The sequence below is a fragment of the Apium graveolens genome, chromosome 2, assembly GCF_009905375.1.
Source record: "Apium graveolens cultivar Ventura chromosome 2, ASM990537v1, whole genome shotgun sequence".
Taxonomy (NCBI): domain Eukaryota; kingdom Viridiplantae; phylum Streptophyta; class Magnoliopsida; order Apiales; family Apiaceae; genus Apium; species Apium graveolens.
Window position 1 is genome coordinate 297206955 of NC_133648.1, and position 16043 is coordinate 297222997.

The 16043-nt window shown below is 38.4% G+C and overlaps 1 protein-coding gene across 1 annotated transcript; it reads right to left on the reverse strand.

Annotated features, from left to right (window-relative positions):
• Window positions 1-307: 307 nt before the first annotated feature.
• On the reverse strand, window positions 308-652 carry LOC141702411 (uncharacterized). Its single transcript, XM_074506102.1, has one exon. It carries the CDS (start codon window positions 650-652, stop codon window positions 308-310), a length of 345 nt encoding a protein of 114 aa, XP_074362203.1.
• Between the last annotated feature and the right edge of the window lie 15391 nt (window positions 653-16043).

Sequence of the window (16043 nt, forward strand, 5' to 3'; positions counted from 1 at the left end):
TTCCGAAGTGGTGTAAAAAAGTTCGGAACTTGTTTCTGATGAAGTCGGATACACATACTTTGGGAATCCCGAACCTCAGTATGACCAGCTCCAGCATGAATTTCTTCGCCGCCTCTTCGGTTATGGTGGCCAAAGGATGAGCTTCCACCCATTTAGTCATATAATCGATGATAATTATGTTATACTTTGCCCGCTTGGTACTGATCGGAAAATTCCTACGATGTCCATCGCCCACATGGAAAAGGGTATGGGGTTCAATACCGAAGTCATCTTCTTCGAGGGTTTTTTTCCGAATTGGGCTGAATAACTAACATTTCCTGCATTTCTTTACATATTGGTGTGCATCAGCCCTTAGAGTCGGCCAGTAGAAACCTTTTCGGAGAATTTTGAAGGCCAAAGCACTTCTGGCGAGGTGTTCTCTGCAGATGCCCTTATGGACCGTCTCTAGAGAAATTTTCTGCTCTTCCGTATCCAGATATCGGAGAAGCGGCAATGAGGCCGACCTCCTGTAGAGTCTCTCATTTATGATGGTGTAGATGGCTGCTCTGTATCTGACTTTCCGTGCCTCCTTCTTACTGAGGGGCAATGTTCCCTTTTCAAGAAGGTTAAAATTGGCATCATCCACATTATCATCTGGTGGATTTCCATGCATTATTTCTTGTCGATTGAAGGGGCCGTCACCTTGATCAGATAAATGAACCCGGTGAGACTTTGTGTCTCGGCCGATGTCAGCCGAGATAATATATCAGCTCTGCTATTATTTTCCCTGGCAATTTGGCTTAGTTCAAACGATTGGAAAGACAAAGATAGTTCTTTTACTTTGGCGGCATAGGTTCGAGTTCTCGGCTCCCTTTGTTCATATTCTCCCGATAAATGTTTCTCTACCAACATAGAGTCACTGAACACCCTTAAATATTTTACTTCGAGGTTCTTCGCCAAGCTTAATCCAGTCAGCAAGGCTTCGTATTCAGATTCATTGTTGGTGAGGGGGAAAGTAAACCGAATGGCTTGACATATCTCAAATCCCTCGGGGGATGATAATATAAGGCCTGCCCCACACTTCAATCGAGCTACTGACCCGTAAATAAAAAGTTTCTATATACCCGGCTGCAAAATCAATTGCTATTCGGGCATGAGGTCCTTTTGCTCAGAGAAAGTGCATTCTACCATGAAATCGGCTAGTTCCTGGGCTTTTATGGATGTTTTCGGAATGTAATCCAAAGCATATTCACCCAGCTCGATTGACCAGGTGACCACCCTCCCTGAGGCTTTGGATCTTGTCAGAATTTTCTTGAGTGGCTGATCGGTCACTATCTGCACTGTTCTCCCTTGAAAGTCATGTCGCAATTTTCATGTGGCCATGACCAACCCATATGCGAACTTCTCAGCGTTAGGGTACCTGGTTTCGACATCCTTTAGCATATAAGACACATAAAAAATTGGGTGTTGGTTGCCCTCATGTTCTTTCACTAGCACCACTCCCAGAGTTCGGTCCGACACAACAAGGTAGAGTTGCAGCATTTTTTTGGATTCGGTCTCATCAGAAGGGGGCCTTAGTCAGATAATCTTTCACTTTCTCAAAAGCCTCTTGGAAATCGAGACCCCACTCCAAAGCCTTCGAACCTTCAGCACAGCAAAAAAGGATAATGCCTTTTTTACTGACCTTGATATGAAGCGCCAATGTGCCGCCAGTCGGCCTATTAGCTTTTGAATGTCTGTAATGCACATCGAAGGCTCCATGTCTATTACTGCCCTTATCTTCTCTAGGTTGGCTTCTATGCCCCGTTCACTTACCAGATAACCCAGGAACTTTCCACTAGCAACTCCAAATGTGCACTTGTTTGGGTTGATCTTCATATTATTCTTCTTTAAAGTTTCTAAACATTCTCGGAGGTCTTTGGCATGGTCTCGAAAAAGTGACTTAACAATTATATTGTCCACATAGCATTTCATGTTACGGCCGATTTGTTCTTTAAAGACCTTGTTCACCATACGTTGAAAAGTTGCCCCCGCATTTTTAACTCCGAAAGGCATTTTGATGTAAGCGTAAGTTCCCATTGGTGTAATAAAAGCTGTTTCGGGATTTCTGCCGTATACATGGCAATCTGGTGGTATCCCGAAAAAGCATCAAGGAAACTAAGGACTTGGTGGCCAGCCGTGGCATCTATAAGTTGATCAATGCTCGACAAGGGGTAGTGATCCTTCAGACAGGCTTTGTTGAGGTCAGCGTAATCTACGCACATCCTCCATTTATTGTTTGTGTTATTCCCAGTGGACTAACAATGAGATTTACAGAAGGTGGGTTGAATGTAAATCTCAAAACTTTTTCAAGTTTTGAGTAGTTTCTAAGGCTAAGTGTTTTAGTGAGCAAATGTGTGTGAATGGCTTGAAGCTAATACAGACAGATATATATTCAAACACAAATGTAAAGAACACAAAGAACTTAAAAACTTTTCTGGTGGATTTGTTGTTCCACCAGAGATGTGTTTTTTTAGAAAATCTATGATTCAAAGAATTAAATCACAGCTGCTTCCTAGTACAAACTAGATGATTTTCTCTCTGGATTTTTCTAAACAGCTCTGGAAAATTCACATCTAATTACTAGCTGCTACTTGGTTTATATATCACCAAGTTTACAAGTGAAGACAAAATTATAAAATACAATTAAAAAGGCTCTTCACATGTTTCTTCTTCATTTCTCTATCCAATGCAATTTAGGCTTAGCTATTAATCTTTGAATACTTCCTTGTTTGCATCAGAATGGAAATGCTGCATTTTCTTGATTCCTCCTAGAGGCTTCCACATTCCAGTTTGTCTCTGTCAACCCATGTGCCTCTGTCAGCTTATGAATTATCACTATCAACTGCTAATGAACTAAGCATCCATTGAAGCTTTCATCCGTTGATGCCTTATCCGTTGAGGCTTTATCCGTTGAAGCTTTATCCGTTGATGCATTAGAAGTTGAAGTCTTTATCCGTTGAAGCACTTATCCGTTGATGGATATTATCTGTTGAAGCTTTAGAGACATCCGTTGAAGCTTTGTTTCTTATCCGTTGAAGGTCTTCAATATCAGTTGATACTTCTTCACTTATACAAAATTACAAGGCATGAAATATTTACAATTAGCCCTCCTATTTGCATATCCACTAGTAGTCAACATGACTGATAATTTCCTACAACATCTAAGAATTACAACTTGAATCCAGAGAATAAAATGTGCTACAATACTAAACTTATTGCTAAGTAAAGCTACTCCTTCAACGGATAGCCAAGATGGTCTTATCCGTTGAGGCTACAAACACTAGATTTCTACTTAAGTGTTTTGTTTAACTTATCATCAAACTAATACACATATTCCTAACAGTTTTCTTTCTTTACCACCACTACATTGGCGAGCCATTCGGGATACTCAATTTCTTCAATAAACTCGGCTTCTAACAACTTCTCAACTTCAGCTTCGATTACTTTCTACCGTTCTGCGGCAAATGTCCTTTTCCTCTGTCGGACGGGCTGAGCCTCGGGTTTCACATTTAGACAATATTTGGCCGTCTTCGGATCGAGCCCCGGCATGTCTTCGGGACCTCATACGAAAACGTCATGGTATTATCTCACTATTGCAATAACTTTCTCCTTCAGGTCGGGTTCCATATTTTTACCTATAAGGACCATCTTTCCCGAACACCCGGCGTATAGTTCGACCTCTTCCACTTTGGTCATCGGCTCAGCAATGGGGCATGACAAGTTGGCCCCGAATTTCTCCAACTCAATGTTTATCAATTGTTTATTCCCACTTGGTTCGGTTTCTGAACGCTTTCTTTTCCCATTTGAATAACTTTCTTCATACTCTTTGTCTTTGTCAAGATCTTCGAGCATAATTATTCTTACTATTTTCTGGTCTCCCCTCATTTCTTGTAAAAAACCCAAATTTTTGACATCGGTAAAAGACCCTTATAAATAGTAACCTTGCGGTTTAACAAAAACTTTTGCGACCACACCATATACGATTTTTTAATTTAAGATTCCGAGTTGATATTGTGATTATACGTACCAAATGAGTGTATGTAAGAGCCATTCATTTTTGGAGAAAATGAACTTTGTAAAACGACCTTATCTTAAGGACTATCGAGGAATACGAGAATCACATTATGATTAAGAATTTATAATTCTACGAATTAAAATCCAAGTACAAGGTTTCAAAGCATAAAGGATTTATAAGAAAGGATTTACCCCGCGAATCGCTTACGAAGATTTATTACGAAAATGAATAAACGACCACGCGAATATGTAAGCGGATAAATAAAAGAACCAAGGCCATGTTTGATTTGATAAATAAAGGAACCACGCGAGATCTGAGTGAATTTGATTGAGGTTTTAGGAGGTGTTGATTTGATTCTTCTTTTCTGCTTCTTTGATGGTGGAGAAGAGGTTAAGAAGGTGGGCAATTTGATGGTGTCCCAATCAATTGGTTCCTCCTTAGGAATGATTGTTTCACCATGAATGTTTATGAAGGGGTCAGGCACAATGGGTTCAGGAATAGAAGGTAGTGGTTTGGATTTTGATTGGGTTTCTTCAGTCTCATCTACCATCTTTCTCTTTACATTGGCCTTCTTTCTGTTCCCTTTCTGCCATTCCTCTCTTTCCTTACTTCTTTCTTCCATATCATTATCAACCATGTCCCCCATACCTACATCTTCACTCTTGTCTTCAATTTCTTTCTTTTCTTCAGCTTGACTTGACTTTAGCTGTTTTTCAAGCTTTGTTTGTGCTCTTTTGTCAGCCTTTAGCTTTTTGGCTTCTTCCTTCAACCTTCTGGTTTCTTCCCTCTTGGCTATTGAGAATTTGGGATGTCCTTGCATCACACAGATGCTCTTTCCCTCTCTAAAGATAATAGCCATGTTCATCCTTTCAACCACATCCATGGTCTCTTTGTGCTTTATGATACTCCCACCCAAAACCTTGTCTTCATCAAGCTTTGGAAGAGGAAAGTCCACTTCTTTCAACTAAGCAAGGCTTAGAAGGTTCTTTGTAGAGTCCTTGTTGGATCTGTTGTTGGGCTTGAGAACCATAGGTTTCAGATTCTTGGAAGAAGTCTCTCCAACCTTATTCCTCCTTACTGGTTTGAGCTCCATAATAATTGGTTCCACCTTTGTGCTATGTTTCACAGATTGTGATTTAGAAGTTGTAGAACCAAAAATTTGTTGCATCTTTTCATCAATTTTCCTCCTTTGCTCTTTGACTTGCAATTCAGCTGCTGCTATCTGGATTAGATCAATCTTTGATTTGAATAGTTGGAGAAGTGGTGATGGCAGGAACTAGCACTTGAGATATTTGAACTGTTGTTGATGGCTCTCCTTCCCCTTCCCCTTTATTCTCCCCCTTTTTGTTATCATCAAGGGTAGGGGTCAAGCCTTGTGCTTTTGCCAGCTGCATTAGTAGATTTGTCTGAGTTTGTTGATTCTGAAGAATGGTGACCATAGAGTCTTCAATGATCTGAACTCTGTCTTCCAACCTAGCCAGCCTCTTGTCAGCATCAGATGCTTTCCTCAGTCTCTCCAACAAATCTTGCATATTACCATAAGGCATGACTGAATCCATCTTCTCAGCATTGTAGGATTTCAGATCAGCAATGTCCTGCTTGAGTTCATCCACACTTAGATTCTGTTTGAAATGCTGCAACTGCAAGAAATGCAGAGAGTCCAGATGAGCTTGAAGAATTGCCTTGGTACCAGCATCAGTAGTCTCCTGAAGGGCCTTCTGAATAGTCATTACTTGCCTGACCAAAGTTACACCAAACTCTCCTGGTGTAGATGCCTTTGCCCATGCCCAATCAGGTAGATCTGGAACAGAACTTGGGCCTGCTTCTCCCCCTAAGTTCATGCTCTCATCCAAAGAATTAGAGTCATCATCATTAGAATTTACTCCAAATTCTTCAGATGGCTCACCAGCTTGAGAAGGCAGCCTGTTAACAGCAGCTTTGTCTCTGAGAAGAGATGAAGTGTGTACAATGTTTAAAGTCTGTTCTGCCTCCACATTGCCCTGAGCAGCCAATAATTGATAGGCTGGAACAGGGTGAGTAAAAGTGTCAGCATCCAAGGAAATGTTATCAATTACAGCTTTGTAATGTTGCTGAAATTGTCTTTCCTTTTCTGCATCATCCACTATCATTGACTCACTAGCAATGGCTGGATCCACCCTTATAGCTTCTGTACCTGCCTTTCTCTCATTTTCTCTATTTTCTTGCATCAGGGGCTCCCCCTGGCTCACACACACCCTCACCCTCACCTTCTAAGGTGGCACTTCCCTCACTCACTTTTGCCATGCTGGAAGAAATAGCATGCATATGGTGACTCTCAACCTCTCCTTTTGCCTGGGAGCAACCCAGCCTCTCACTCAAATTATCACTCCCTTCCCTCAAACCTAAAAGTGATTGTACAGTAACCATGTCCTCTACAGTTGGAATTGTTTCTGTTATATGTGTAGAGACCATCAACGGATAGGGAGTATCCGTTGAAGTGGAAACTGATGGTATCAACGGATAACTGCTGTTAAGCTTATCCGTCGAAGAACAACCACTTGTCAACGGATGAGAGATATCCGTTGAAGAAGGAAAAGATGTAGATATTAAAAGTGACATAATTGTTGAATCTGTGTGAATTGATTTTAGGTGAGGTGACACAGATTCTTCAACTATATCTGAAAGAATTGGCTGATGATCCAACAAATCATCTAAAAGATGATGATCATCAGGTTTTGAGTGGGGCTCCTCCCTGAGTTTTAATGAGGGAGAATCAGGAATTGATGTGAATATCATATCCACATCCAGAGAGGGTGATGGAGAGTTTGATGATTGATGTGTTTCTATTATGAGAGAATGGGGTTGTGACTCCACATTTGCTGGAGTCACATCAAGCTGAATTTGAGAAGGCAAAGATACAGGTGGATGTATCTGTGCTGTGTGTGCCCCTTGTGTGGAAACTAGGGTCTTGGCCTTCTTCTTCCTTGAAAAGGCTTTGATTGGTGAATGTGTGGCTTCAGTGTCCCTCCCTCTTTTGTTATGTGTCCCTGGTTGGGGACTATTTTCAATAGTTGCACCCTTTTAGGAGGATGCAACTAGGGATGTGTTTGACTCCTTTTGAACCACCACAGTCTTTTGAGAGACTGTGGCTTGGCTGGCTGGGGTACCACTCACCTCTCCCACCTTATCCTGGGGGTTTCTTGATGTTCACCCCTCCCCTCACCACTCACACCCTGTTCACTCCCTTCAGGGTTTATGGTAGTTGTTACAACTGTTGTCTTTTGAGAAAGAACAGAGGTGGTTTTCTTTGACTTGTGTTTTGAAATTTTAGTTTTGGTGGATTTGGTAGGAACCTGTTTGGACAAAGACACAGATTCCATTGCCACACTGGAAGGCAAAGAAACAATGGGGTTGGAAACAGTAGGAGTTATAGAAGTGTTTACCTCACTTACCTATGGTGCATTCATGATTGGCAAATATATCAATGGCACCTGGCTGTTGAGGTTCATTCTCAAAAGGTCTGCAAGGACCCTTTTCTCTTGTGCCCAGCATTTGAGTTTATTGTTCTCATTAGATATAACCAATCCTTCAGCAACATGGTTAGCCAATAACATAAAGAATCTAGCATAGTAGATGTTATGTGGTCTATTAGCTTTGTTACCTAATCTGGAACCTAACTCTAGCATGACATAGTTGTTAAAATTAAAGTACCTATCAGAAACTAGCATATAGAGCATATTAACAAGAGATGAAGTTATGGCATCAAAATTTCTAATCTTCCCAGAGAAAGCCTTGATAAAGGCATCTCCAAGAAAACTCCACTCTTTCCTAAGGCCCTTCCTTCTAATACTACCTAAACTAGCAGAATCAAAAGCATAGCCTATGGAATCTAACATAGCAGATACATCTTTATCAGTGTGTGGTGTCATGGCATTATTCTCAGGCAACTTAAAACAAGACTGTATATCATCACAGTTAATGCAGTAATCCGTACCTTTGAGAGAGAAGGCAATAGTCATATATGTGGAGTTGAACTCTGCAGTTGTCCAAATCTCCTCAATCACCTCACAGTAGATGGTTGGGGCTTCCAGCATTGCATAGCTTAGTTTGCAGTTTTTGATGAAGTCCATCATCTTGTGATAATCAGAATGGGCTTCATTCTTTTCAACCAAGGCTACGAAATTATTCTTTTCATAAACAAATCCAGATTGAGACATAATTTTGACTACTGGTGTCATTGTTGTGAGTAGAGGTTGCAGAGAAAAACTTGAGAATTTTGGGAGAGAAGGAGAATAAAAATTGCAAGAAAGCGTAAAGTGAAAATAAGAATTCAATGGGCTTTTATACTTTCTTAAATTAAAACGTAAATAAAATGATTAAATGATACTTTTAAATAAATTACAGTCGTTTAAGAATAAAGAAAACTGTAGAAATTCTGAAAACTGCCTTTAATACAAATACATACAACAGTATATATATGTATCAACGGTTAAGTAAAAGAACCAGCGGCTGTGACTCACTTAAAGTAACTGATGTGACACTTCAACGGATAAGGTAAATAGTTATCCGTTGATGATCACCACTATTTTATCCGTTGAGGGATAAAATTACAAGAAATGAATTTGTCTTTCAACGGATAATGAACATCCGTTGATAGAACAATTTTGGCTTTCAACGGATAGGGAATATCCGTTGATAGAATAAGTCTTACTTAAATCCAACTTTGTTCTTGCAGCAAATTCATTTCAGGCTTCAAGGCAGATTTCAAAGAGGACATAAATTTATGAATAATTAAGCATACCTAGCTCACTTACTAATCTTGTGAATGTTGATTCATCAAGTGGCTTGGTAAATATGTCTGCAATCTGCTTTTCACTTGGAACAAAATGAAGTTCCACTGTACCTTTCATCACATATTCCCTAATGAAGTGGTACTTGATGTCAATGTGCTTGGTTCTTGAGTGCTGCACTGGATTTTCAGTAATGGCAATGGCACTTGTGTTGTCACAGAATATAGGAATTTTGTCAACAGTTAGTCCATATTCAAATAGTTGATTCCTCATCCATAGTATCTGTGCACAGCAACTACCAGCAGCAATATACTCAGCTTCAGCTGTTGATGTAGAAACAGAATTTTGCTTCTTGCTGAACCATGACACAAGCTTGTTCCCTAGAAATTGACAGGTGCCAGTTGTGCTTTTCCTGTCTATTTTGCAGCCTGCATAATCTGTGTAACACCCCCAGATCCGGGGTCCGGGATCCGGGTCGTCACGGTCTTTCTTTCCACAATATCACTTCACTTAATTAATAATAAATAACCTTATGCTGTGACCCCACACTAACACACACCACAACCCGTTATAGTCTCAGAGATGAAATTTAAATAAGTACAAGTCTTTGAATCCACAATTTAAAAGTTATTACAACCCAAAATGATTACTTGATAAATTTACAGTTAATTGCCATTATCTGCCACAAGTTATAATTATACATAATTGATTCTCAAAAGTAGATGGTCTGATCTATAATAGATCTACCTCTGCAGCTATAGCAGCTACAACATCAAAGGGAAGACGCGGGACGCTTCCCACGCGCTTGCGCTGGGACTGCTGGAGTCTAGCCATCTATCCTAACTGTTGTTGTGTGATGAAGAAATAAAGCAACGGTGAGCAGCAAGCCCACCAAAATAATATGTATAATGATTAACAATATATGAGCCTTCTCATAGTACTCATGAAAGTCTTGGTCAAAAGTAATGAACCAAGTTGATATCTTAATGCGATGAAGTCGCAAAATATTCAGTATATATATATATATATACATATATACTTTTCAAAATATGGGAAGTCCTCTTCCATGCATAATATACACAAAGTTACAGTTTATAACTGTATAAAAATATCGTTGCAAGGTGATCTAATATATCTAACCTTGTCTCAACATTTTTCTAAAAATCTTTGTCATTCATAAGACAATTATTAACTAGATATAAGTTTAAAAGATGAAGTTATAAGGTACTCCAATATACTTATATCTTTTCCAAATACTACTTGAACTACCACCGTTCAAGTTATAATTAATTTCAAAAGTTCATCCTACTGATGAGACTACAAGATAAGACTTGAATAGATTCAATCTTTGAAATATTATTGAATGAAATAAAGTTACGAGATACTTTATTTAGTCCCGATATATATCCACATATATATCTCTTAAACATTTCCTGGAACCTCTGTTATGTAAAGTATGAACAGAGTTGGTAACATCCAATGAATTTTGGAAAGGAAAAGAATTTTGGCATAAACCAGATATCTTGCTGATCAGGCAAAGATACCAATAAGTAACCTTTTCTACTGTAGATGGATGAATTCCTCACCGGTCATCACCCTGGCCGCATTAGGACCTCGCGCTAGACCGTTACCCGGCCACTCACGCGTTGATGGACTGCCACCCAGCCACTTACACATTCATAGACCGTACCCCGGCCTGTCGCTTATGCCGACTCAATCAGATGGACTTACTTCCCGAACATTGGGCAAGTAATCAAATTGTTTTCTCAAAACAGCAACCATGTTGCGAATATAAAATACACCACAGAGCCGGATCCCCAAGATTTTGAGCGAATATTCAAGTCTCCTTCGAAAGGAAGATCTTAAATCGGAAAACGAGTTTTGGGATCCGCTCTAACTTTTAAAATCATTTTGAAGACTCGAAAACATTTTTAAGAATGTTTGGAGTAAAGCTGATTTAATGAAATAAATCAGTCCCGATATATTAGAAAATATCTTAATATTATTATTTAAATAATATTCCCATAAAGAATAATCTTTATAAAAATAATTGAAGTAGAAGTTTTAAAACTTATACTTGAAATGGATATTAAATAACCAAAGATATACTTATATGAAAGTACTATCTTTATTTGAATAATCGAAAATAAGTTTAATTATCGAAACATTGTTCTTTAATAAAATAAAGAATATTATTAAATAATAAGCGGAGTCATAATACCTCGAATGAATATTATAAATAATATTCATTAAATAAAATAAACGGAGTCATACATCCTCCAATGAATATCCAATTAATAATCATTAAATATAATAAACAGAGTCATAAGTCCTCGAATGAATATTCAAATAATATTCATTAAATAAAATAAAGTTATCGAATAAACCTTATTCGATTAATAGTTTGGAAAACTATAACCATATATATATAAATATATATATATATAAAATCTACTCGGGATCCTCGACTCCCGGTTTTAGAAAATGTTTTCACCTTTGGGTCCCTATACTAAGGGTATATGCAAATTACCACTATTCTCTAGCATGGGTATTATGCAACGAATAAGCATTTGAACCAACAGATATATAAATCAAGAATACGAAACAGGCATGCATATATATACCATATCAGCATGCTTCAATATATCGCAACATTTGCTAATTAACCAACATGCATCTAACGCAAGATAATGCATATACATATATTCATCACAACAACAGTATAACGGGTAGAAAACTTGCATGAGCGACTGGGGGTTACGAATGGCTCGGGACGAGTCTGGTAACCTATAAGCAACAAGTAAGTTGGAATTAAACCAAAGTCACTTGTAAATCTATACTCTAACCAACTCAGACTCTAACGCTCGTTTTGCGCTTACTGATTTGCTTAAGTCACCCGGGTACCCTCGGCTCCACCATTTTCAATAATTTAACCTTTACGAGTTTTAAGGCGATTCCTTCGCGAGTGTCTTACCAACTGCCTAACACACTTACCATAATGTTTCATACATTAATTAACCCTTTTTGGTCTTTAACCTATGTTTCAAAGTAAGGCGAGGGGAAAAGTTTCGTTCGCGAAACGCCGTTACTTGAAACGGTCGTTTCTCCTAAACCGTGCATCGGAATCGAACGAACTTCATATCAAAACGAAGCTCGTAACATGAGCTATCTAGACATGGCAATGGTCATAATCTAGCAGGGGGTTCTCGGGTCCTAATGTTATGCACAAAAACAGTCTACAGAAAATCGGACGTTACGACGGCTATATTTACGCGATTTCCCAAATTTAAACCAATTCAAACAACCACAATTTCAACTCCAATTCACAACCCAATCAAACCTCCATCTAAACTATATTACAACAGCCCCCAATCAACTCAATATTACCAATTTTTTCTTCTAAACCAAGTCAAAAAAAAGTGACCAAGAACTTCAAATCTAACAAGCATCATTCCTAACTCCAAAATCAACAAAACCACTTACTAAACAAAGCTCTATTATGAGTACACACTCATTACACTAACCCATCATCTAACATTATGAAATCCAAACCAACAAAACTTAATACTAAGGGTTTGAGAAGTTATACCTTCCTTGGAGAGTGGAGAATCAAGAGAATGGCTTGGAATCACCCTTAAAGTCCTTATCCAAGCTTAATCTAAACAAAACTTCAATAACACAAATTTTATTTCTTGAAAAACACTATTCACCATCTTCTTCCATGATTTATAGAAAAAGATTGGCTTGGAATTAGAAGCTTAAACTTATAGGAAGTATGTAACTATCCATGGGGAAGCTTAGATAATTACCTTGCTAAATAGTAAGTGGTGGAGCTTGGATCTTCATTTTTTAAGGAATGGGCCGAGAGCATGAAGAAGAAGAAGAGAGATTTTTGTGTTTTGCCTTGTTTTGCTTTTGGTTGGTTGGTTTTTGTTGTTTGATTTAGTCAATTACCTTGTTGCCCTTGAATTTGTGTGGTTCTCATTCAACCACACCTCCTTCCTTCCCATGTCATGCCTACATCACTTTGTGATGTCATCACCCCTCCTTTGTCCTTTTTCTATTGGTTGGATGACATCATCCCCACTAATCCCTTTGATTAGCTTTTAATTGTTTGCCTAATGACCGCTGATCTGTTATACGGTTCGCTTAACTTTCGTTTTCGTTTATCGTTTGAGGGATCATACCCGGGATCTTATTACTTAGGTTCCCTTAAACTTTCTCAATATATTGTATTCCTTCTATGATCCTCTCTTATAATCCTTTAATTTAAATCCTTTTTATCCTGTTACCTTTTTCTCAATTCTTTCCGTATCTAGTGGATTTCCGGGAAAAATCAAAGTGTTCGGATTTGGATTCTGACGATCTTTACATACACTTATATCCCATATAAAGTACTAATAAAATCTCAGAATATCCATATCAGAACCCCTACATAGTGTGGCATGAAAAGTTTTCTCATTCAGCAAAAACACTATTCATAAGGGTTTCAAAAATTTTCAACAATTGGGGTTATTATAGTCTCCCCTCCTTAAAAGGATTCCGTCCCGGAATCAAATAGAAAACAAATGGGGATACTTTCTTAGCATTAAACTTTCTAACTCTCGAGTAAATTTTCCCATATTGTGGTCCTGTCACCAAACTCTGCCTAGTTTGATAATCCTTCCCCTAAGCACTTGTTCCTTTTCACTCTATAACCCTTCCTGGTTGCTCCATATAGGCTACGTCGGGTTGCATGTCTATGCGCTCATATGCCCCTATTTGCCTGGCATCTGAATTACACTTCCTTAACATTGATACGTGGAACACGTTATGAACTTGCTACAGGTTCGGGGGTAGGGCTAGCTCATATGCTAACTTCCCAAACGTCTTAATATATCTGAGGGTCCAACAAATTGTAGACTTAGCTTTCCTTTCTTTCCGAACCTCATCAATCCTTTCCAAGGGATACCTATAACATTACTAGGTCCACTATTTCGTACTCTTTATCCTTTCGTGTCATGTCCATCTTGGGCTACTACTAGCCGTCCTCTGATTAGATCTATCATATCCTTGGTCCTTTGGACCACTGCTGGTCCGAGCATCTTGCGCTCTACAACTTCATCCTAACATAAGGGAGATCGACGTTGTCTTCCCTCAAGGATCTCATAAGACGACATCTCGATACCTGACATACGATCTATTGTCGTAAGAAAACTCAATCCGTGTTAAGTGATCATTCCAATTTCTTTCAAGTCTATTGCACAGACTCTCATTATAGCTTTTAGCATTAGAGCTTTTGCTTCTCAATACCCATTCTTTTCCAGTTCGTAATCGCTACTACCTTCCGTTCCTAATATTATACTGGTTATACTTTTGCTCGTTAGCGTTCTATAACCTTTTAATAACCACGTCAACCTTAGTATCACGAATGTGTTCCCATTCCGCATACTACCACCACTTTATTACTCCTTTTTCAGTTGTTTATATTTTCCAAAATTTGATCAATCAAATAGAAGTAAAGGAATTTGTTGAGAGATCACTATGATCATGAACACTTGTTATATCGCTTAGTTAGTACAGAAGGTGGCCAGCCTTTAGTACTTGACAAGCAATTAAACAATAGCTGGTATCCTACTAGGCTTCTATCACACAGATAGATAGTCATTCGGCAATACCTCCCCTTTCTGGAAGGGTTGTTCTTCTCAGCTTACATGAAATGAAAAGAAGAGAAAAGAATGAATTGAAGAGAATTGTATATATGAAAAAAAAAATATACTGCCTCAAAATATCTGGCTTGGAACCTACCTCTGAACTATAGAGGTTTGTCATAGGAGAACAAATCATATACGTATATAAATCAACATTAAGCATTATAGCCTCGTATTTCCCATGCCTAAATATTTTCGCTATCCCGTCCATCATTCTATGGACCCACACTCTTCCTCGAGCTTATACATAATCACCTTTGAAACTCCCTCGACATCGAAAATCGAATCTGGGATCTCATTCTATACATCATCGTTACTAGAATTCTATGCTTGCACCGCAACCTTCCTCGTATAATAATACGACTCTCTATTGATAAGAAAGAATAATTATTCACTAGGTAGATACTCTACTTAATTAGTCTATCAATGATAACTTATACACTACCACGACCCGATTAGTGGTACTCAATCTCAACACCCATTCCAATACAACTCTCACGGTTGTAATCAGCTCAATACTCGCATAATCATTGCTGCCTTACCATGGTCCACCACTGACCTACTGTAGTCATTCATTTTCCATGAAGTCTTAATAGCTAACCATACGGAGTCCATACATCTCGTATCTAATTCTTCTAAGGAGGTAACATGATCACCGTTCATGATTCATGAAGAACACTCCTGAACTTGACGTACTTTCATGACATGAAGTAGATAAAATTGCAGAAGAGTTTCAATCAAAGCAACGATAGCAGGTTAATACCATTCTTAATCATATGCCTTAAATAGAAGACTTAACTCAAAGGTTCGTCTAGTCCTTTTGGAAACATAGTCCTGGCTTATCTCAAGATAGTATCTTCTGAGATAGATAGCCCGCTCATGGCGATTACACGAATTAAACCTTTACTAACTACTATTACGGTTGGGTATTGCACAGTCATCAGAAGGAATGACAATCTTCCAACCCAAAATACAACCATCTCAGCTTTAACCATCATCACTGTATTCCTTTGGCACAAGCGCCTACAATTATCCTTTTACCTTTAAAGTGTCGGCCACCTCTTTGGCCTTTCCCGATAGTCATAGTTCCTTATAATCAATGTCTTTTAACCATCTTCAACTAAATTTTCTATCTCATTTCCATCACAACTTATGTGAAGATGTTTTCATTAAAATCTGATGAGAAAAAAAAAATCACCATTTTTCCATAAGTTATTGCCTCAGTCTTTAGAGGTTAATCACTGTCGCGACTGACTCTCGATCGTACTTAGAACATCTTTTGTCTTAGGTCCTAATTGCCCTGAATAATTTCAACCTTTACTGGTTCGGTCCATACTTTCTCGTGGTTTAACATGTGCCCCACTTGGCACCATTATAATTACGTCATATTTCTTTTATCAACATTTTTATTCTTGATAATTTTGAATATTACCTTTCTCCTTGTAAAACCTCTAAGGTTATCCTTCAATCGTCCCTCATGTATTCCCTAGATACAGGGCATATCAAAATACCATTCACTATTACTAGAACCATTGTCTATATACTTCT